General features: G+C 45.1%; 1 protein-coding gene across 4 annotated transcripts in view; it reads left to right on the top strand.

Annotated features, from left to right (window-relative positions):
* Positions 1-820: 820 nt before the first annotated feature.
* Positions 821-23061, top strand: part of OSMR (oncostatin M receptor) — a 54499-nt gene continuing 32258 nt past the window's right edge. For 3 of the 4 annotated variants that reach the window (XM_042951674.1, XM_042951665.1, XM_042951647.1), the window contains exons 1-3: positions 821-1093; positions 15972-16057; positions 21397-21569. In XM_042951674.1, coding sequence (XP_042807608.1) covers positions 15985-16057; positions 21397-21569 — 246 coding nt within the window. In that variant the 5' untranslated portion in view covers positions 821-1093; positions 15972-15984. Of the gene's footprint in view, positions 1094-12102; positions 12113-15971; positions 16058-21396; positions 21570-23061 lie in introns of those variants that run through there. The other variant, XM_042951656.1, reaches the window with a different exon arrangement.

Here is a 23061-nt window from a genome sequence, read left to right as displayed (position 1 = left end):
TTAGTCACGTGTACCCTGCAGGTGTTCTCAACACTATGTCACTATCTCAAGGTTATGTCCATGGAGCATCCCCTAAGAGCCCAAAAGGCAAGCAGAACCCACTTTCCAAGGACAGGGGAAGGGACGAGAAGCGCAGATTGCCCAAGCGCAGCTCAAGGGTCAACTGGAGGTCCTGTCTCTTCCCTCCCCAACAGGGCAGTGTTAGGATGATCTTCGCAACAGCTCCAAAGACCATAGGGGCTCTCAAGACCATAGGGGCTCTCCATAGTCCATCATAAAGAGGGGCCCCATAGGTATTTCAAAGGCCCAGTATTAAGACTCGATGGCATTTTTAAGAGGAAAAGCAAGTTGTAGCAGACACAGCTTTCTGTGACACAAAAGCTTCAGGACTGTTGCTACAGATGAAACTCGGCGCGTTTCAAGACCCGGACCAGAGCCAGGGTCCTAGAACTAACTGTCCAAACACCTTTTCGTCGCTCTGACCGCCTAACGGAAACACAGCCCGAAGTTTGGCTGAAGCACTCGTCTTCTGCCCAAAGATTTTCTGCCGGGGAGCCCAGGGTTCCGCCCCCTCGCTTGGGATAACAAGTGGCCTCGCGCGGTCACACCAGGTCCTGGGGCCCTCGGCAGGCCTCGGCGTCCCGCCGCTGCGGGGCCCGCCGGCCGGGGCAGGAGTGGCGGGCGCGCGACGCCTCCCGCGGAGCCGTGGGTTCCCCTGTTCCTTCCCAGGCCTCTCCCACTTCCTTTCCCACCGCTCCCCGCCCGCCCGCCCGCCGAGGCCCGGGGCCGCACCTCCGCGGGGTCCCGGCCGCCTCCCGCAGGGTCCCGGCCGCTTCCCCCCCGGGTCCAAAAGGGGGAGAATTCCTGTGGGTCCCAGGAGTGCCAAGAGTGCGCAGCAGGACGGGAAATTGCAAAAGTCCTCAGCCCTCTGCCCTCCCCCGCGGCTTTCCCGTAACTCCCGCCCCTCGGCGCTCGCCCCGCAGCTGATTCATAGCCCCGGCGCGGGGCCGCCCCTGCACGTCCACACCGGCGTCCGCACCCGCGGCCCCGCGCCGCCCAGGACCCGGCCTGGAGCCGTCCGCCCGCCCGCGGGGTGAGTACCCCCGCCGCCCTGCCACCCCGCCGCCCGCTCGCTCTCCTCCGCGCCCCGCGGCAGCCTTCCCCGCGCCCCGCCAGCCCTGCCCGCGAGCGGACCCGGCGTGGCGTCCGGAAGGATCGGACGGCTTTGCAAGCCCCTTCCCGGGGTCTGCCCGCCTGGACGCGGCCCGGCGCACGGCCGCCTGCCTGACCCGCCCCGCGCCGCCTCCGCCCGGCGTTTGCTTTGGCTCACCGTTCGACCCGCTCCGAGCCGGTGCTTTGAGGGCTCCCCGCCTCTGGCCCGCCTGTCTGGTGCGTAACTTGTAAAGAGTAATTCTTTCCAGAGCGCACAATGCTGGGTCCGTCGCGGCGTTTCCTTCCCTGCTTGGAAGTTCACAGTCCCGTCGCTTCTTTCTCAGTAGTCGGGAATGTGTGTTGAATTAAAATTCCCACTTAATCCACCTTTGCTTCTCTCCCAACACATCACCACGGAAGTTAATTGTATTCCCCAACACCCCCCCCCCCCCCCGCCAAAGTTCCCTCCACTCGGAGTTGTCGGTGGTGTCCCTCCTGCTGGCCTCTGTTTACACCTGGAAGTGGGCGGTGCTCACCCCGGTGTGCAGCGAGGACATCCCGGGGGTGCGGTGGTGCGGGAGCGCGGGACGGACACCTATCCTCCACTCGAATGGAGGGGGCGCGGAGCTGGCCGGTTGAGCGGCGGGAAACTTGCAAACGCAAACGCCCCCCCCCTCCCCACCCCGCATGGAGGGGTTCAGTAACTTGTCCAAGACCGGAAAACTGGCTGCGGTGACTCCGAAATCCCGTAGCCCAGGGCTTTGGCCCTGACACCATGAGCCCTTTCTTGATGGTCCTTGGCCTGTCTTTCATCAGCCTAGCCATGCACGCATGCATCCTGCCTGCCTGCCTGTGGTGAGAGGCGCGCCACTGAGTGCCACTGAGGTGCCACTGAGAAAGGCCACTTGGTAACCGACAGGCTCCAAGACTCTTTGTGACTGAGCTTATGCTCCAACTCCAGAGGAGTAAAAGCGGGGGTCCATGTAGAAGATCCCATAGAAATAAAGATGGAATATTTGATTTGAACAGGAAGGAAAGAAGCTTTGGGTGTTATGCCCAAGTCTAAAGCTGACATTGGGACTGGGGTAAAGTTAATCATCGCCTCAGCCTCAGTTTCCTCCTCTGCAAAATAATAATGGTTCATACGATGGACCAGGCACTGTTCTGAGTACTTTACATATGCCAGCTCATTTAAGCTTTGCCAGTGAGGGAGGGAATAGCTCTGTCATTCTCGTTTTATCAGTGAGGAAACCAAGGCCCAGAGAAGTTCTGTAACTTGTCTGTGGTCACACAGCTAACAGGTGAGAGTCAGGAATTGGCTTGGAGTCTCCTTATAACCACTATGCTGTGCCTCAAACTCTAGGACTCTTTTTGGAGTGGTTCTGGGGGTGGTGCTTCATTACTGTCCTACTTTGTCTCCCTCCTGGGCTGCTTTAAAATGCACCCTGGAGGCTGAAGGGCCCCAATCCTTGGAGCTTATTAAAAGCACTGGACTCCAACTTCAGCTGCCTGTTTAGAATCTTCAGGTTGTGCTCAATTCGTATCTGCCCTGGTAGCATTCAGTACTGTTAGAAGCTAATAGTGCCGGGGAGCTCACCACCTAATATTTCATTGCCAGACAAAGTTAATTCTCAGCTGTAACTTGCCTCCTTGTGACTTACATCTTGGTCCTGCTTCTGCCTCATGTTGTCCCAGCAAATATGTCTGAGCCTTTTGTATCAAAGGTCACCTTGACAGTGTCCCACTCAGGCCACATTGGGGAAAGTATTTACGCACTGGGTCTCTCCGTCTACCCCTTTCTTTAACCTGAAGGGCCAGGAACACCTACAGAGATGCACATGTAGGTGTGCCAGAGTCTCTGATGATTCTTACAGCGCTTTTGTCTTAGAAAAGGAACCGAGTCAGGAAAACTATGGCTTTGAAAGAGAAATCAGTGGTAATATCCTTCCACAAGAGGAAGGAGTATGTTTTCCTGTGGGAACTGGGCTGGGGCACTGTTGGCTCGGGTAGAAGGAAATCTTCCTGAGTGTCATCTTGCTCAATTACAGGAACAGGGAGACTTGGCCCTCTTTTCCCTGGAAAAGGAAGTCCTCCTTGATTTAAAAAAAAAAAGTAAAATGTGGAAAAATCAAACAAATAGAATATTGTGAGAAATATCCTTCCCTCCAAGCAGGCTTCTTTGTAGCTACATAAAGTGAGTTTCTTTCCCAACAGCTGTGTTATTGGATTCACAGCCTTCCTTCCCTTCTCATTTTAGTTCTGCAGTTGGCCCTTGAACAGCGCGGGCGGTAGGGGTGCCTAAAAATCCACATAGAACTTTTGTGTCCCCCAAAACTTAACTGCCAATAGCCTACTGTTGACCAGATAACACAAACAGTTGATTAACACATTGTGCACGTTATATATACTATGTTTTTACAATGAAGTAGGTTAGAGAAAGGGAGATGTTCTTAAGAACATCATAAGGAAGTGAAACTACATTTACAGTTCTGTACTGTATTTATTGAAAAAAATCTGTGTGTATGTGGACCCATGCAGTTTAAACTGGCATTGTTCAAGCATCAACTGTACTGGCTTTTCAACATTTATATATTCCAGGTTGTCTGAATTTCATTTTTATGTTTTAAAAGCAATTCAAGTAATAACTGACTATATTCTTATTCAAAAAAATAGAGAAGTGTAGGGGCGCCTGGGTGGCTCAGTCGGTTAAGCATCTGACTTCAGCTCAGGTCATGATCTTGTGGTTCTTGGGTTCGAGCCCCGTGTCCAGCTCTGTGCTGACAGCTGGGAGCCTGGAGCCTGCTTCGGATTCTGTGTCTCCCTCTCTCTCTGCCCCTCCTCCACTCATGCTCGGTCCCTCTTCCTCTCAAAAATAAATAAACATTAAAAATTAAACAAAATTTAAAAAAATAGAGAAGTTATGGAATGAAATTGGGAACTACCATGATCACTCTTATTCTCAGAAGAGGGATGGTGACATTTGGTAAATACCATTCCATGATTTTGTTTTCTTTTCTGTGCATTTGCATAATAAGTACACATACATATGTCTTAATGTATGTAAATGAGATCTTACTATATATTGTGTAGCTTACTTTTTCATTATCCAGGTCGTAGGGATCTTTCCATGTCAGTACAAACCTTTTGTTAAAGACTACATGTTATTCTAAATTAGAAACATAATTTATCCATTTGTTCCCTTCTTGATGGATATTTGGATGATTTCAAATTATTCAACATTAGCAGCAGTACTTTAGGAAAGACTGCACTCATCTTTGTGTGTAAGCCTGAATATTTCTGTGAAATAGAGTTCTAGGGTCCAAGGGTTTGTCCATTATTTTCACTTGATACAGTTCTTCAAATCATAGCACTGCGTCCCACCCCAGGTACTGATTTAAATTCAGTGCATGAGAATCTGCTTCCCTCATCCTTCCTAACATCAGCCATTATCTTTTTTTTTTTTTTCCATTTAAATTTGCAAATCTGGTAAATGAATGAATATGGCATTTTAATTTGTATTTTGCTTATTACTACTGCAATTTAATTTCTCTTAATATTTATGGTCATGTGTGTCTTCTGTTCATGTCCTTTGCTCATTTTTCTTCTATTTTTTTAAATGTTTATTTTTTTGAGAGAGAGAGAGACAGAGCGTGAGCATGGGAGAGGCAGAGAGAAAGGGAGACACAGAATCCGAAGCAGGCTCCAGGCTCTGAGCTGTCAGCACAGAGCCCGACATGGGGCTCAAACTCACAAACCGTGAGATCATGACCTGAGCCAAACTCAGATGCTTAACTGACTGAGCCACCCAGGCGCCCCTCTCATTTTTCTATTGAGTTGCTTTTTCCTATTCCTATGAATCTCAGAAGCTCTATACCTATTCAGGATCTTAACCCTTTGTCTGTTGTAAATTATTTCAATATTTCTTCTAGTGTGATTCTTTCCCCACCCCCAATCTTTTGGTCGTAAAATACATAATATAAAATTTACCATTTTAATCATTTTTAAGTGTACAGGTCAGTGTTACTAAGTACACCCTTATTGTTGTGCACCCATTGGCACTGTTCATCTTTGGAATTCTTTCCACCTTGCAAAACTGACACTCTATGCCCATTAAACAGTAACTCCCACTTCTCCCGACCCCAGCCCCCTGTAAGCAGCATTCTACTTTCTGTCCCTATGAATTCGACTACTCCAGGCACCTCACAGGGATTGGAGGAATCGTATAGCATTTGTCTTTTCGTGACTGACTTAATTCACTTAGCAAAATGTCCCCAAGACCATCCATGTTGTAGCAAGTAACAGATTTTTTTTTCCTTTTTAAGAATAGATAATATTCCGTTGTATGCATACACCGCTTTTATTTATCCATTCATAATGCTTTTGTTTTTAACTATCTTTTGCTACACAGAAGTTTTTAAAAAATTTTTTTTAACATTTATTTATTTTTTGAGAGACAGAGACACAGCATGAGCAGGGGAGGTGCAGAGAGAGGGGGAGACACAGAATTGGAAGCAGGCTCCAGGCTCTGAGCTGTCAGCACGGAGCCCAATGTGGGGCTCGAACTCACGAACCATGAGATCATGACCCTGAGCTGAAGCCGGTCGCTTAACTGACTGAGCCACCCGGGTGCCCCTACACAGAAGTTTTAAATATTGGTGCAGCTGATTTGTGATTTTTGTGCTTCAGCTGGCTTCAGAAGATCTTTTTCACCTAAAAATTATTTTTCAAATTATCTTATTTTCTTTTAACGTTCCCATTATTTTGACATTCACATTTAGCTCTTTAAAATATCAGATTAAAAAAAATTTTTTTTAACGTTTATTTATTTTTGAGACAGAGAGAGACAGAGCATGAACAGGGGAGGGGCAGAGAGAGAGGGAGACACAGAATCCGAAACAGGCTCCAAGCTGTCAGCACAGAGCCTGACGCGGGGCCCGAACCCACGAACTATGAGATCATGACCTGAGCTGAAGTCGGACGCTTAACCGACCGAGCCACCCAGGCACCCCTAAAATATCAGATTTTTGCATGAATTGAAAGGTAAGGATGGAGCTTAATTACTTTCTGATGTTTTAGGCAATTCACCTTACACCATTTATTTAAGTATCTGTCTCCAACTCATGTGAAATTCTGTCTTTATAGTAAAATAAATTCCTATTCATTTAAGAGTCTATTCCAGGACTCTATTCTGTTTTATTGATCTTTTTTGTTTCTTCTTATGCCAGCACCACCACCCTGTGCTAAATGCTCCAGCTTTTTATATTTTTATATCTAGTTGTTAGTATTAGTCTTTTTTTCGAAAAAAAAATTCTTCTAAAAATGATTCTTGTCATTTTCTCTTTAAAAAAAATTTTTTTTAATGTTTATTTATTTTTGAGGGAGAATGTCAGAGCATGAGCAGGGGAGGGGCAGAGAGAGAGGGAGACACAGAATCTGAAGCAGGTTCCAGGCTCTGAGCTGTCAGCACAGAGCCCAACACGGGGCTCGACGCGGGGCTCGAACCCACAAGCTGTGAGATCATGACCTGAGCCGAAGTCGGACGCTTAACCGACTGAGCCACCCAGGCACCCCATGTGATTTTCTCTTTTGTGTAAACTTTACAAATAGCTTGCCAAGCTAAAAAAAAAAAAAAAAAAAAAAAAAAAAAATCCTGTTGGAATTTCTCTTTGGATTTTCTTGGGTTTCTAAGGGTTTATAATTGTTAGTAATTCTTTATGCCTTAATGTCCATTCTGGTCTGAGCTCCAACTCTGGAGGAAGCAGTGTGTTTGGAAAAGCACTGTGATCTGGGGACTGACTCACCTGGACTTCCAAGTTCTGGAAGAACAATGTCGCCCTGTGTCAAAGTTAACTTTTAACCTTCTGAGCTTTTGTTTCCTCACCTGTGTAAGTGGATGATAACTGAATTTCTTTCATAAGACTCTTGTGAAGATTCAGTTAATAAACTCATGCAGATCACATAGCACAGCACCTGGCAGGGAGCTGGGGTCCACTTCGTGCTGGCTAGGATCATTTTCACATTTACTTTCATATCCTAGTATGGCCTCTGCAGTGCACCTCATCGTAGAAGGAACCAGTAAATGTTTCCTTTCTGTATCAGTAGTATCCTGGGAGACAAAAATATGTAACAGCTATTGAATATGGTAGTATTTCTCCAACTTGGGTGTGCATGTGACATCCGCTAGGGATTCTTTTTTAAATACAAATTTTTATTCGGTAGCTCTAATGTGTGGCTGATTTTACATTTCTAGTCTCTTCGGTGATGTCAGTGCTACGGGTCTTCATCCACGCTTTGAGTATATAATCTTTCACTGGTATTTAAAATCATACTGCTGGTGATAGTATTTCCTATTGGATTAAATGTAGTTGACAGGACTTGTAAATTGCTTTCTTTTAATATTATATGCTAGAGAACTTGCACGTAAGAGAACTTGAACTAAATTATTGTTGTGTTGTTTCTTCCCTCCCTCCTTTCCTTCCTTTCTTCTTCTTTTTTTTAAGGACAGAGGGTTAATAGGGCACAAAATATAATACCAAGTTCTAGTCTTAGATCTGAAATCACTGAGGCAATCAACTCTCTGGATCATTTAAAACCGTTGTCTTGGGGCGCCTGGGTGGCGCAGTCAGTTAAGCGTCCGACTTCAGCCAGGTCACGATCTCGCGGTCTGTGAGTTCGAGCCCCGCGTCAGGCTCTGGGCTGATGGCTCGGAGCCTGGAGCCTGTTTCCGATTCTGTGTCTCCCTCTCTCTCTGCCCCTCCCCCGTTCATGCTCTGTCTCTCTCTGTCCCAAAAATAAAATTAAAAAGTTGAAAAAAAATTAAAAAAAATAAATAAATAAAACCGTTGTCTTAAGATGAAGATAGCCACATAAAATACATCCAGTCTGAGTATGAAATCTAAAGTCAACTAAAAAGCCATAATTTCAAGTGTCTTACCAAATAGAAAAATGTAAGATGTAAGTAACACTTGGAAAAATGTAAGATAAAAAGAACCCTTGGAAAACATGGAATTAGCTCCTACTGTGTGAGAACAGTAGATGTTGTACGTCAACAGAAGCTATGCTGTCATGTGAGTAAAGTTTTCATATGTCATGTGATCTCTTGGTCACCTCTTTCTGTTCTCCATCTGTCCAATGGGGGGCTTTGAGCAAGGTCACTTCACATTCCTTAGTATGCTGGTCTGTCAGAAGGGAATGGCAGTATGTTTTTCTACCCAGGACATTGATTACTTTCTGTAATTGAAAATGCATTTTTAAAGCCCCTATATTCTCTCAGGACCTGAGAGATCACGTTTTTGTACAGAAACACACGACACGCTTGTAGGCTGATCCAGTACTTAAAAAATACCAATCTTTTTTGGGGCCCCTGGGTGGCTCAGTCAGTTAAGCATATGACTGTTGGCTTGGGTCATGATCTCACAGTTCTTGGGATTAAGCCCCTTGTTGGGCTCTGCGCTAACAGCACAGAACCTGCTTGGGATTCTCTTTCTCCATCTCTCTCTGCCCCACCCCTGCTCGCACTCTCTTTCTCTCCTTGTCTCTCTCTCAAGATAAATAAACTTAAAAACAACAACAACAGCCACCACCTTTTTTTAGGTCTATTTGACAAGTATGGTTTGGATTTGAATCAAAAACTATTGTCAACTGGTTTAACCCTGTTAGGATATATGGTTCAAATCTGAAAGTAATGGAATTGCCACTACTTGCATATGTAAATATGTGTAAAACGCACACATGTTGTAAAGAATGCTTTATGTTGCAGAATTACATAACTTGAGAGATTTGACCATAATTTCCATCCTGCTCACCTCCTTTACTCCATCCCAGCTCTAAATCTGTAAGTGTTACTAGTTGGGTGTGTCTTTGGGGGCCAGTTTGGATCCTTGAAGTAGAAGACAGCAAGGCAGAAATGGATGTGGAAGAGATTTGGGGGAAATGCTCTGGTGAGGGATAAAGGGACAAGGGAGCGGGAAGAGGCAGAGAAAGCCTGCAAATCCCATGCAAGGTGACAGGGAAGAAGGAAGATTGAGAGGGAAGGGCTTACACCTACAATGCAGTTCTGAGAATGTTTTGCCCAGGCCAGTGGGGAGACGTAGATCAAATGTTGCCTATTGGAGGAGTCCCCTGTTGAGCAGAAAAAGTTTGGCCCGATCATCTGCTGGGAGCAGCCTGCGGGGACTGTGGGCTGGGGTTTGAATGTGCAGTGGATGGAAAGGGGCAGCAGTGGAGGCTGTCAGTCAGCTACGGTCCTGAGGCAGAGCCTTCTAAAGGGAGCACAGAGGGGCGCCTGGGTGGTGCAGTCGGTTAAGCGTCCGACTTCAGCTCAGGTCATGATCTCGCGGTCTGTGAGTTCGAGCCCCGTGTCAGGCTCTGGGCTGATGGCTCAGAGCCTGGAACCTGCTTCCGATTCTGTGTCTCCTTCTCTCTCTGCCCCTCCCCCCTTCATGCTCTGTCTCTCTCTGTCTCAAAAATAAATAAACGTCAAAAAAAAATTTTTAAAAATAAAGGGAGCACAGAGTGGCACGGTTGCACACTCGCACACCCGTCTTCCAGAGGTGTTTGTGCGCACACGCTATTCTGAAATGGGCTTTTTCACTCAGTATTTTTTGGATATTCTTCCATGGCAGCACATAGATCTATCTTATCCTTTTCACAGTTTCATAGTACTCCTTTGTGGAAATGCACCACGATGGAATTTTCTGATGCTTTTTCACGGACATTTGGACACTTCACGGAAAACATTTCACGTTTTCATTTTTCCTAAATATTAACAATACCACAATGAACCCTCTTTAAAATACATCAGTTTTGTATACAGACACACATATACAAGCATACTATTTAGAGGACAAAATTCCAGAAATAGAATTTCTGGATCAAAGGGAATGCACCCTGGAATTTTAATAGGTATTTTCAAAATGACCTTGGCAAAGTTGTGCTGTTTGACCATCAGTGAGTAACAAGCCTGCTTCTTCAAACTCTTATCAATGCTAGGTATTAAGACCTTTTTAGGGTTTGCCAGTTGGATACCACGCAGACCCACATACAGACATATACAATTACTTTTTTAATTTGCATGTATTTAATTAATAATGATATTGTCCTGTTTTTCTTTATTCTCTTTTGGCTATTGGTATTTCGTTTTTTTGTGAATTACATATTTATATCATCTATCAGTTTTTTTACAGGGTAGCTTATCTGTTTTTGATTGGTTTCTTTTTTTTAATATTTATTTTTGAGAGAGAGCACACAAGCAAGGGAGGGGCATTGAGAAAGGGAGACAAAATCAAAGCAGGCTCTAGACTCCAGGCTGTGAGTGCAGAGTTGGACGCGGGGTTCGAACTCATGAACCATGAGATCATGACCTGAGCTGAAGTCGGATGCTTAACTGACTGAGCCACCCAGTTACTTAATGGGTTTAATTTAAGTAACATGTCCACAGTGATATAGTTATTAAGTGCCAGAGCAATGATTGGACCCTCAGCAGTCTTATGTCAGAGCCCATGCACTTGACTATTACAGCTTCCTTTTCCCACAAAGGTCTAGGTTATTGTTCCAGTATGATTCTGCGGAATAATCTGTCTTGTCTCCAGTGATTTAAAATATATCGTTAGCATGTACTAAATTCCTACATCTTCTTTAGGTCCAGAATACTCCTTGGATCTAGGTTTTCTATTCCTTTCTTTGTCTTCACTTACCACTCAAAGATCCAGCTTTAATCAGTCACAAGTTCCAAGAATCTTTAACTGAATGTTGATTTAAAAAAGAAAGGCAAGGGGCACCTGGGTGGCTCAGTCGGTTAAGCGTCTGACTTTGGCTCAGGTCATGATCTTGCAGTTTGTGAGTTCAAGCCCCACACTGGGCTCTGTACTGACAGCTCGGAGCCTGGAGCCTGCTTCTGATTCTGTGTCTCCCTTTCTCTCTCTCTGCCCCTCCCCTGCTCATGCTCTGCCTCTCTCTCTCTCTCTCCCTCTCTCTCTCTCTCTCTCTCTCTCTCAAAAATAAATAAACATGAGAAAGATTTTGAAAAGAAAAAAAAAAGAAAAGTGATTGGGCATAAGCCAATTCAGTCCCATAAATAAGGGATGATCTTACAAAACTAGTAGAAGCACTTAACCGGGCAGGTTTAAAGAGAGGACAAGGAGTGCTTAAACCTTTCTTTGGGCACCACCTCCAGGTGGTGGATACTTTATTTTATTTAATTAATTTTTTTAATGTTTATTTATTTTTGAAAGAGACAGAGTGCGAGCATGGGAGGGGCAGAGAGGGAGACACAGAATCCGAATCAGGCTCCAGGCTCCGAGCTGTCAGCACAGAGTCCAACGCGGGGCTCGAGCCCATGAACTGTGAGATCATGACCTGAGCCAAAAGTCCAACGCTTAACCGACTGAGCCACCCAGGTGCCCCTGGGTGGTGGATACTTTAGGAGGAAAGGGGGGTGGAATTGCAGTGAAACCTTACAAGTAATGCATCCTGTGCTATAATGGTGGAGGCCCTTTCAAAAGGGCTCCCAAAAACATGCAGTGCTCATAGAAAAGAACAAAGTAGATGAACTTGGGAAATGTGGGGAACATGCCATGCAACTCTTGGTGCTGCCGCACAGAACTCTTTCACAGGGAGCACACACCCAAGCACACTTCCTGGATGAACAGCTTCTTTCTTTAAAATAGAATTTGCATATGACATCACTGGGCACCCAGCCAGTTCTGAAGAGTTTGGCAACACACCCCCGTTCTTGGGAAGCAAATGACTGGTCATGTTGCTTCTCATGGGGATTATTTATGGTGAGGAAACGTCCCAGGAATAAATATTTTAGTAATGACGGTACAAGAAGTCCTAGAGAAGAAGGGCAGACTCACACCCTTTGCAAAAGCTGTGCCTGTAGTGTTTGTACTGAGGGACGTTCAAAGGCATCTTCGTTTTGCACAGAGACAAGATTTGAATGAGAAGTTCTACAAAATGAGTGGGTAATTTTTCTTTTCGTTTCTCCCTTTGTCTCCCCAGAGAAGAAATGTCAATGAAAGACTATGAATTAGGCAATGAATTATGACTATGAATTAGACTATGAATTAGACTATGAATTTGGCAACAGGAGAAGTAGAAGGGCCTGAAAAAGAATCTCCTTAATAAAATAAAATTGAAAGCAAAGAAGAAAGAATGTGAGAAAATTAGTACAAACGTTTATTCATTTACTGGATATTTACTGGGTAACAACCACGTCCTGGGACTATGATAGACAGTGGGGACTCAGGTCCAGGCCTGTCCTCAGGCAGCACATAGTCTGGCTGGGAATGATGGAGATCTGAAAAATAGAAATAAAGAACAGATTTGGGCAAAGAACTAAGTAGTGTGGGTGAGGCAGGAAAGAGGTTTTGCCTTTCCAAATTCTTCCTGACTTCCTTTTCTTACTGGACACTGTAAGTGGCAATACTCCCCACGGACATGGCAAGAGAAAGCCTGATGGAAGAACCAGAGGGCACGGCGGGCTTTTCCGGAACAGCAGTCCTTAGGAGAACAGGCGGAGCACTGACTGCCGCGGAAGGGGCTCGCCGGCCCAACTCACACTCAGCCCTTATCCTCCAGGTGCCGTAGGAAGGCCTGGCCTAATCCTGCAGTGTCGTTGATCTGCATCAGGGGTCCAGTCTAGGGCACGGGGCACCCCAGAGCTCATGTGCTGACCTCTCTTCTCTGTCTGTATGGAGTCTGCAGGCGATCATCCAGTCCTGTGGCTTAAGTACCACATGCATGCACCGAGGATGATTTCTACCCCTGCCCGGACCCCTCCCCTGGACCCCACTTTGTGTGTCCAGCCAGCTCACGTGGCTGTCACATAAGCGTCTCCAATGTAGCAAGCTGCAAACCGAGCCCTTGATAGAGCCCACTACATCTGTTCGTCTCTTCTCTGTTGATAGCAGCCTCCCTTCTGCCAAGAGCTCAGGCCATTTTGGGGGCCACCCGTGATGTCTGACTTTGTCAGCCCCTGTCACATCCTGCCAGCTCTGTCTGTCAGATCTCTCCTGAGTTCCACCGCTGTTCCCACCTCCACTGCCGTGACCGTGGCCTGAGCCAGTGCCATTGTCCCTGGACTACTGCAGACCCTCCTAACTGCTGTCCCTCCCACCACTCCTGCCCCCTCCTGTCCTCACCAGTCTCTTCCTGTTCTGGTGAGTAAGATAGGCTATTCCTGTCCCGAAACTCCCCAGTGGCTCTCACCTGGCTCAGGGTAGAAGCCACAGTTGGGAAAATGCTTCCCTGTCTGCTCTCCCTCTGTGGACCCTCTGTTTTCCCCTCCTGCTTCTCACCTCTCACTGCAGCAGGAGCTCCTGCTGTTCCTTGAGTGAGCCCAGCACTCTCCCACCTCAGCGTCTGGGTGCCACTCACCCCCTCACCTCCAGGTTCTTCCCTGTGGTTGTGGGGGAGCTCACCAGCCAAGAGCTGGTGCCCTCGGAGTAGGCACAGGGTCTTTGGAGGCAGGTTTACAGAGGAGGAGGGGTGGGGGCCACATGGGCTGTTCAGGGTCACCTGGGGCCTGGGAGCAGCTGACTCAGAGCCCTGGGTGTCTATGTCCTTCGCACGGCATCAGGCGTCGGGAAAAACTGTTCGTGCAGCGTTTCCCAAAGGCTGACACCGGTGTCTCTGGGATGTTCTTCCAGCTGCTGACTCTCACTCTGCAAGTTTTGGTGAACTTTACTGATTTTGCCAGAGTATTCAGACGACAGCCAGGACCCATAATCCCTCTGCAAGTGGTCCTGGCGTGGTCTTGGGCCTGAAGTGTTGGGATGGGGGCTGTCCAGTCACACCACGGGAAATAAGCACTTCGCCCAGGTGCAGGCAGTGACCGCTGTGTCCCAGTTGCCACCTGTCCAGCACGTCTAAAACGGTGCACGTCAGAACAGATGAAAGGAAAAACCGTAGATCTGAATGGCCGCTGAAGCCAGCCTCCTTGGATTCACAACCTGCCATGTGTGAGACGGTGGGGGAGGGCGGGACTTCCAGACGGGACCGTCCTGGTGCTTCTCAAAGACTTTCCTGTGATCATCAGACCATAGAAACAAGTCCTTTGTAAATGCTCATTTTTTGGGCTTTGTTACATGAAAACTTCATTCTTTAATTTCTGGTTACCTTCAATGGGTAGGTGGCTTCTAACTTTTAGTTTTAAGTTTCTCTGTCTCTATAATTTGTTGACATTTGGGAACATGTGAACTGTTTGACTTACCAGAACTCCAAAATTTTAAAAACACTTCAAAGAGCCCTTTCGTACAGAGAACATCAGGCAGCCTACCTCACTCCCTGAATCATCTGGTCTTCGATTTACGGGATGAGATTTCCTCACAGCATGGCACCCTGCGTTCCTCAGGTGATGTCGGTGTTAGGACGGGAAGATCCTGTACCCGTAGCCTAGGACTGGAAGGATGCTTCAGTTGCACACTGAGCGCCAGAGGCTTCGTGCCAGCATTTTCCTTTGCCTTGCCTTTGGCTCTGAGCAGAAACGATTTTCTCTTGAATTTGGTTTTCTCCCTGGCTTTGATATTTAATTGAAACAGGAACCTGTTTGAAGTTGTAAGTAGGGATGTTAGAGGGGGACGAATGACCCGTCTGCCAAAAGTAGAAGGACTATGACTAAAAGCCGTCGTTTGCAGACTTTTGCTTGTGTTTGCACGCGGGCTCATGTGTAAGCAGATTTGACTACCCTAGAAGAATGGAATGGTTTGGTGTATTCTTCTTCTGTCTTCACTGCTGTTCCCATTTAGTTGGAGGTAGTGAAAACGGGTGATGTGGTTCGCTGATTTTCTGGCTTTTGATGAAGTCCAGGTGGCTAGACAGAGGCAAAATGGGCTCTGAACTGTTTAATTGCCTCTCTCTGGGATGAGTCAGACTTTGAAGTAAAAAAGTGAAACTCAAGGCTTCCGTGGACTAACACTCTTATTATAAATTAAGAACATGTTAGCCTTCTTGAGGTCACCGAGGTCCATTCTTTGTGCCCTCAGATTGGCCTGTGGTCAAAGGACCCGATGAATCAGTGCAGTTCTTTGACCTGCCGTTTACAGGCCTCCTCTAAAGCAAGGAAAGCCGGAAGCTATTTTGAACAATGAGACACTGCCTATCTCTCTAGGTGGAATGTGCTTGTTTTTCCTCGGTGAAATTTTAATGAGGGAGATGACTCCTCTGTAAGTAATCAATTCAAATACAGCTCTTCTCTGACCATGGTCCTTTTTTTTTTTTTTTTTTTTTTTTTTTTTTTTTTTAAGATTTAACTTTGTTTCTTTGCTTGACCCTTCTTTACCAACCTTCGCTTGGCCTGAAGAAATTGGTAGGTCACTTGTCTATTGGCACACAGCCTCAGTGGCACGCTCACTGTGAACAGTCATTGCTCCTGCCCCAGGGATCGGCTGCTGTTGGCCGGCTGCTGGCTGAGCTCGGCTGGCCCCTGGGGGAGCAGCCGGGGTGACTCAGTTCTGCCTCCCGTGTTGCTCCTTCTCCTCCTGGGTCCAGGAGGGGAGCCCAGAAATGCTCTTTTCGTGCCAAAGAAACACAGAAGAGCAAGCAAAATTACACAAGGCATTTTGAGGTCTAGGCTCCAAGCTGGCACCCCACCGCTTCTGTTTTATTATGGGTCAGGGCAAGTCACACGGAGTAGGGAACTACACTCTTATTTTGCGGGGCAGGGGGAACTCCAGACTCACCTGACAAGGGGCATGGACGTAGGGAGGAGAGGAGAGTGGGAGCCCTTAATACCATCGTCTACCACAATTGGGTCAAAGAAACCTGCCCAGAGCGAAAATTGAATAAAATTTTCCTTGTGTATAATTTATCTTTTTCAGAAAACCAGAACCTATGGCTCTCTTTTCAGCCTTTCAGACAATATTCCTCTTGGCATTGCTGTCCTTGAAAACTTACCAGAGTGAAGGTAAGAAGTGGAAAGAATGGTAAAGAAAAAAAAAAAAAACAGATAAAAAAACCAAGGTTAATTGGTGCTTTGGAGAAAAGTGTAACAAGTCTTCTTTTCTTTGACAATTACCTGGAATTGGTGAGGCGTTCACTCCATCACTTGGAATTGGTGAGGAGTAATGGTTTCCTTAGTCTTGACTATCCTGGTCTTCATTGCTCATTGTAATCAGCCACACCATGACCCTGATTTCCTGGTCAGTGCACTGGTCGTCGAGGCACTTGTGAGAGGATCTAATCTGGCAGAACTTCGTGGTATAGACACTCTACGTGGCCATTGCCAGAGAAATTCCTTCTGCGTCTTGCCATGTGGAGACGGGGCAGACTAGCCCAGTGTTGGCCACTAGGTTAGAACAAGTTGTGATGTCCTTCAGCTGCATTCACGGAGCAACTCTTTGCTGCAAGACAGTATGCTAAGTAAAGAAATTCTGTTTATGGATGAAGAAATGGTATTTGTTATTTAGCTCATCTCCCAATGAAGGGGTTTTTCAAAATACCAACTTTGTAAATCTCGTCAAGAAGAACACTTGCAGAATGTTTATAAATACTTTGTATATTATTTTGAACTAGCTTGACAGTCAAGCGTGAGCGAGTCTATTGGTTTATAACATTTGTTGGGGTGCCTGAGGGGTTCAGTCAGTTAAGCGTCCGACCGACTTCTTGAGCCGTGTTGGGCTCTGTGCTGACAGCTCAGAGCCTGGAGCCTGGTTTGGATTCTGTGTTTCCTCTCTCTGTCCCTTCCCTGCTCGTGCTGTCTCTCTCTCTGTCTCCCTCTCTCAAAAATAAATAAACATTAAAAAAAATTGTGTTGCTTTCACCTGTATTTTACAAAGCTTTACATTTTCCTCATTCTGGGTTTATTTGCTATACTCCCTTCGTAACACAAAGCACAGGCATATGCTCTGAGTGATTATTCACACAGTTCCTTTCCATCGATTCATGAAAATGATGTTTTCAAGAAATACCCATAGAATTTTTCTATTTCCTTTAAAACTCCGTGAAAAGATATTTAGAAATAAAAAGGAGATTTTGTTCTGATAATAGCTCAGTTCTCTGATATTCTTTGGGTCTGGGTCTGTTTCTTTTAGGTTCACGCTACATGAGAAGATGCTACTTTTCTGACTTCTTGAAATTCATAGTTTGTTGATAATCCCCCATAATCTGGAGCTGAAAGACGGGAATTAGGACTTCTCATTTGTAGTCTGTGTCCCCCTCACTCTATCTTACTTGCTAAACGTGACACAACTGGACTGAGTGGGTGGTCCACACCATAGGAAGGTTCAGGCCCAGCTAGAGCCCCTGATTCCCAGACAGAACCACACCCCCACTCCAGGCTCTCCAGGAAATCCTAGGCATTTAATTCCAGGCTTTTGGCACAGCTCACTTCCCTAGTGAAGTCTCATTATCTGATCCAACGACAACAGACTGTGTGCCTTCCATTTACAACACACTCTGTTCTCAGAGGAGACTCTGGTGAAGAAAACACACTTCCAGCCTCTTTTATTTAGATCAGACGTGCATGTACCTCTTTCTCTCTCCACCAGTCTTTATTTGTGTTTCCAGCTTTCTCAGCTCAGCTCGCCTGCTCTGCCAGCTTCCTGCTCCTGTCCCCACCTACACTGCTTGGATTTCTTGTCTCGGTCTTTGCTGCATCTGCCAAGTATCTGCTAAATCTCCCACCCGATAACCCAGCCAGGCTCGGGTCTGAGACTCCGGTTCAGACGACCTAGCTTCTCCCGAACAATGAGACAGAGCCCAGACTCACTTCCAGTTAGCCCTGAGTTATGTCTGCTTCAGTCAGAGATCACGACTCTAGCATTTGGTTGTATTTTCTTTTCTCTCGTGCAAGTATATACAGACCAACATGGAGATGCAAATACGTAGATTTTTTTATGGAAGTAAACTGGTACTATATATACTGGGAGTATTTATACTATATAGATACTTATTAAACTATGTATAAAGTATGTATATTGTGTATAGTATAAGTATGTATGCTGGAAGGTTCTATAATTTCTTAAATATAGGAAAAGTATGAAAGTATGTATGGGTGAAGTATGTATACTTTAGTAATACAAACTTTATTATATACTTATTCGAACAATACAACATTATGATGAGGGTTTTTACCTTTGAGGGTAAATATTCTTCTGAAATAGCATTATATTTAATGGCTGTGTGATGTCCCAACTTGTAAATGGATGATGGTTTATTTTCTTAAGTAGTGTTGGGGCCAGACAGAGAAGCTGGGTGGGGAAAGTGGGAGGAGAGTCTGTGATGAAACCCGGGCCTGTCTGATCGCTAAGTCTGCCCTTCTTGGCCCCATTCCAGTGCACATTATAGAAAGAGAGCTGGGCCAAGGGCCAAGAACTCTGAGTTCTGGTCTAGTTGTGTGACCTTGGGAAAGTCCCTTCCCTTTTTCTAACCTCAGTTTCCTCACCTGAAAAATAATGGGGTTGGAGTTAAGAATCTCTGAGGTCCCTTAATCTCTCTGACTTTACCTTGACATTTCCCACTCTTTCCCAAGGAAGTCCTCAATTGCTTCTGACCAAATTATTTCTGACTGATGTCTCTCAACTACCTGAGTCACTCAACACTCACTGATAGCATACATCCATATAGTGTTCCTCTTTTGCCTAAAGCATCATGCGATAGCTTCCTAGAGCTTCCAGAAAAAGAGTTGATGCTGGTGGTTGACTCATTCATTCAGCAGGCGGTCATAGTGTCTACACTGTGACAGGTGCGTTACTGGTCTTGGTTTCAGTGAGCTGAGTAAGACTCAGTTACACCCTTCTTTAGCTCCCAGTCCTTGGTGGGGACACAGGAGAGGCTATTTCCGCACGCTGCGATCAGTGCTCAAACAAGGGCTTAGAAAAGCAGCCCTGAGGAGAAGAGAACGCCAAGGCCGGGTAGAGGTGTTAGTGAGCCAGTGCTTGTCACGCTCCTGAGCCCTTGTGGAGATCCTGGGTCTCTCTAATTTGAGGTCAGCGTCTCCTGTGGAGAAGATGTTGTGCCAAGTGCTGGGGACAAGAATCCATCCAGAGATGCCTACGCCTCAGCCTCTCCCCCCCAGGAAGTTTGAATCTAGAGTGTGAGACCGACGGCAACAAACCACTATGCAGACAGGATGCAATGAGGGCTGGGAAAGATGGGATGATTTAGCAGGCACCGGCATTCCCCGGGGCTACTGGTGCCACAGTTATGAAAAATACTCCTTCCTGGGGCACCTGGGTGGCTCACTCGGTTAAGCGTCCAACTTTGGCTTAGGTCATGATCTCATGGTTTGTGAGTCCCACGTCAGGCTCAGGCTCTGTGCTGATGGCTCAGAGCCTAGAGCCTGCTTCGGATTCCGTGTCTTCCTCTCTCTCTCTCTCTGCCCCTCCCCCATTCACACTCTGTCTATCTGTCTCTCTCTCTCTCTCTCTCTCAAAAATAAATAAACATTAAAAAAGAAGAATCGGAATACCAATTTATTAATTTTCAGTGGGAAATAAAACTGGAAAAGTGACTGGTGCCCAGCCTTTTGGTGCAAAGTGACTTACAGGGCTAAATTATGCATTCTGAAAGTGTCATCATAGTGAAGTGAACCCGTTATCTTAGAGAAATATTTCTTTTAAAACCTAACATATGGCTCTGAAAGTAATGCATATTTCTGAAGAACATTTACAAAATACAGAAAAGTATAAAAAAGCAAGTTAAAATCACTCAACCTCTCTGTCCAGAAATAGAGTAGTTTTACCTCCCTTTATAGCTTTATTTAAAAATTTTTTATTTATTTATTTTATTTTTTATTAGAGAGAGAGAGTGTGTGTGTGTGTGTGGGGGGGGGGGGGGGGTGGGCAGAGGAGAGGGGCAGAGAGAGAGGAGAAAGAGAATCCCAAGCAGGCTCTGTGCTGTCAGCACGGAGCCTGACACAGAGCTTGATCCCACGACCCTGGGATCATGACCTGAGTCAAAATCAGAGTTGGACGCTCAACTGACTGAGCTACCCAGGCACCCCCCTCTATAGCTTTTTAAAAAATAACATAAGTACTTTGAAAAGTACAAAATGGAATGTATAGTTCAGTGTATTTTTTTTTTTAAAGATTTTTTTAACGTTTATTTATTTTTGAGACAGAAAGAGACAGAGCATGAATGGGGGAGGGTCAGAGAGAGAGGAAGACACAGAATCTGAAACAGGCTCCAGGCTCTGAGCAGTCAGCACAGAGCCTGACGCGGGGCTTGAACTCACAGACCGTGAGATCATGACCTGAGCCGAAGTCGGACGCTTAACCGACTGAACCACCCAGGCGCCCCCAGTGTATTTTTAAAAAGTGTATGAAAAAGGTCAAGAAAAACATAGGATTCAAACTTGGCAATGGAGAGAGAAAGGATTTGGTAGCATGGACCTGGTAGGATGGTGGGGACTCAATTTCTGTATTATTCGAACATCATCATGATCACATATATTAAAAAAAATTTATTGAAGTGAAATTCACGTAAGATAAAATTAATTATTTTATGGTTAAAGTGAACAAATCAGTGATATTTAATATATTCAAAATATGCAACCATCACCTCTGTAATTTGAGAACATTTTTATCACCTCCTAAGGAAGCCTTATAATCATTAAGCAGTTATTTCGCATTCCTCCCTTCCTCAGCCCCAGCAGTCGCCAATCTGCTTTATCTCTCCATGGATTTACTTATTCCGAGCCCCTTGTGCCTCTCCAGCTGTGTTCCCTCCTTGAGCTAAGAATGTTGTCACAATTATTTTACGTCACACTAACTGCCTTGCTGGTCTCATCCAAAGAGTTTAGTAAATTCTTGCCAGAGGTGTTTTAAGTTTAGTGCATTGACACATAAGTAATCATGTCTAGAGATAGGATGTGCTCCCACTTCATAGTCTTTTAATAAACTATAAAATATTGACTTTCAGAGAGATAATTCTTTTTGATTTCCAGAAATACGACATTTATAGCCAAGAGTTCTCTTGCTTTATTTGGCCTTGCTAGAAGTTTCTAAACCAGTTGGATTGCCCAATAAAATATCCTTTTGTTTTACTGTTTATCAGTTTAGTAACTCGCTGTGTCTTCTTGAGCAAACCATTTCATTTATCTAGATCTTAATTTCTTCATCTACCAACTGACTTCCAAATTCCCTTACAGATTTTTAAGATGTCTGATTCTAAGGTGCACATGTGAGCAGTATTTCCCAAAACTAAACAATGGTGATATTGACCAGTTTATTATCTGTGACTGTTCAGTTGTGCTCCTATTAAATTTCATTGTTTGTATTAAATGTCTTGGTTTTGGTCTTTCAGTCTTGTCTGAACCCTTGTCATTGGCCCCTGAATCACTGGAAGTTTCCATCGATTCTGCACGTCAGTGTTTGCATTTACAATGGAGTGTCCACAACCTTGCTTATCATCAGGAATTAAAAATGGTTTTTCAGATAGAAATCAGTAGAATTAAAACATCTAATGTCATCTGGGTGGTAAGTATTTTTTGGTCTTTCTGGCTCAACATTTTAAAACTCCTTTTCTGACACCGTGATTTGTCTTTTATAACATTTGCAAAAATCCCAATATGGAAACACTTAGCAACACAAAATGGTTTTCCTAAACAATTACCTTTCTGTGTTTTTAGTTAAGAGGATAGAGGACAAAGTAACATGACATCTTTGGTTCAGTAGGTTGGATGAGATGTGTTAAGAAAATAGATTATTTCTTCATTTCTGCCCTGTCCCCTAAGAAGGCTCTTGGGGCTGTCCTTATGAGTACTAGATTCCAAAAACCCATGAAGGTCAACCTCTTTCCTCTTCCCTGTCCACCAGAGATTTTCCTAAATAAGGTATAATTTTTTGGCAACATTCTTCTTGTCAGTTTCTTTGCTCATACCATGCCGAAATACATTTCTATCCAGTAAAGAAAGAGGTTCTTCATGGATCTGCCATGTTGGAGAGTAGCGCAGGCTGTTCTTTGTTGCCTCACTTGGGGCTTTTTCTACAACAGATTAAATTGTGAGAATCCTTACTTTCACAATCTCTTCACCTTTGAATTCTTTGGAATAGATTTTTCACTTGCCTTGGTTCAAATCATGGTTGTGTCCATTTAGCTGATGCTTCTCCATCTAGTGCACTGTGACACTTTGGTGGTTTCTTTCAATTTCCATTTATGGTCCAGGGAATCTTAACTAATCTACACATACATCATGTTCGTTCATTATCATGGGATGTTGAAAGACAATACAATGGAATGTTGTCTCATTGAAGGGGAACAGAGAATTTGCCTGAATTGAAGGGAAACACAGGGATGTGTCACTGCTGGGGACCTCCATTTGCTCAGTGGAAGGATAATCTTCTCTCAGGCAGTGGAGGCATGGGTACAGGGTACAGAATGGTTAGTTCCTTTAGTAAAGTATAAATTCCACTAATTTTATGTTATTTAAAAAAATTTTTTTTTTACACTTATTTTTTTGAGAGACAGAGACAGAGCCCGAGCGGGGGGAGGGGCAGAGAGAGAGGGAGACACAGAATCGGAAGCAGGCTCCAGGCTCTGAGCTGTCAGCACAGAGCCCGACGCGGGGCTCAAACCCACAGACCGCAAGATCATGACCTGAGCCGAAGTTGAACACTTAACTGACTGAGCCACCCAGGTGCCCCATAAATGCCACTAATTTTGAAGCCTCCAGTTACTTTCCATATTCGTGATTGCATTTGAGATCTGAGTGAGAGGCCTAAATTAAATAGAACTCTGACTCTGTGAATTTAGGATTGATACCAGGTCTGCAATTCCACACATCCATGGGAAACTACCAAGAATGAAAGCTCGTTGGTGTTCTGATTTTAAACAACAGTAATGCTCATGGACAGCTGCTCACCGCCCACCGTCGGTACATCTTCCCACTGTTGTACCTCATGCTAATCATTTTTGTATTTGTATATCTTTGATGGATACACTCACTCGTTGTTGAGTTGGACCCAGTAA

The sequence above is a fragment of the Panthera leo genome, chromosome A1 (assembly GCF_018350215.1).
Source record: "Panthera leo isolate Ple1 chromosome A1, P.leo_Ple1_pat1.1, whole genome shotgun sequence".
Taxonomy (NCBI): Eukaryota; Metazoa; Chordata; class Mammalia; order Carnivora; family Felidae; genus Panthera; species Panthera leo.
The sequence above is the reverse complement of the archived record's forward strand: the minus strand, read 5'-3'. Positions and strand labels throughout refer to the sequence as shown.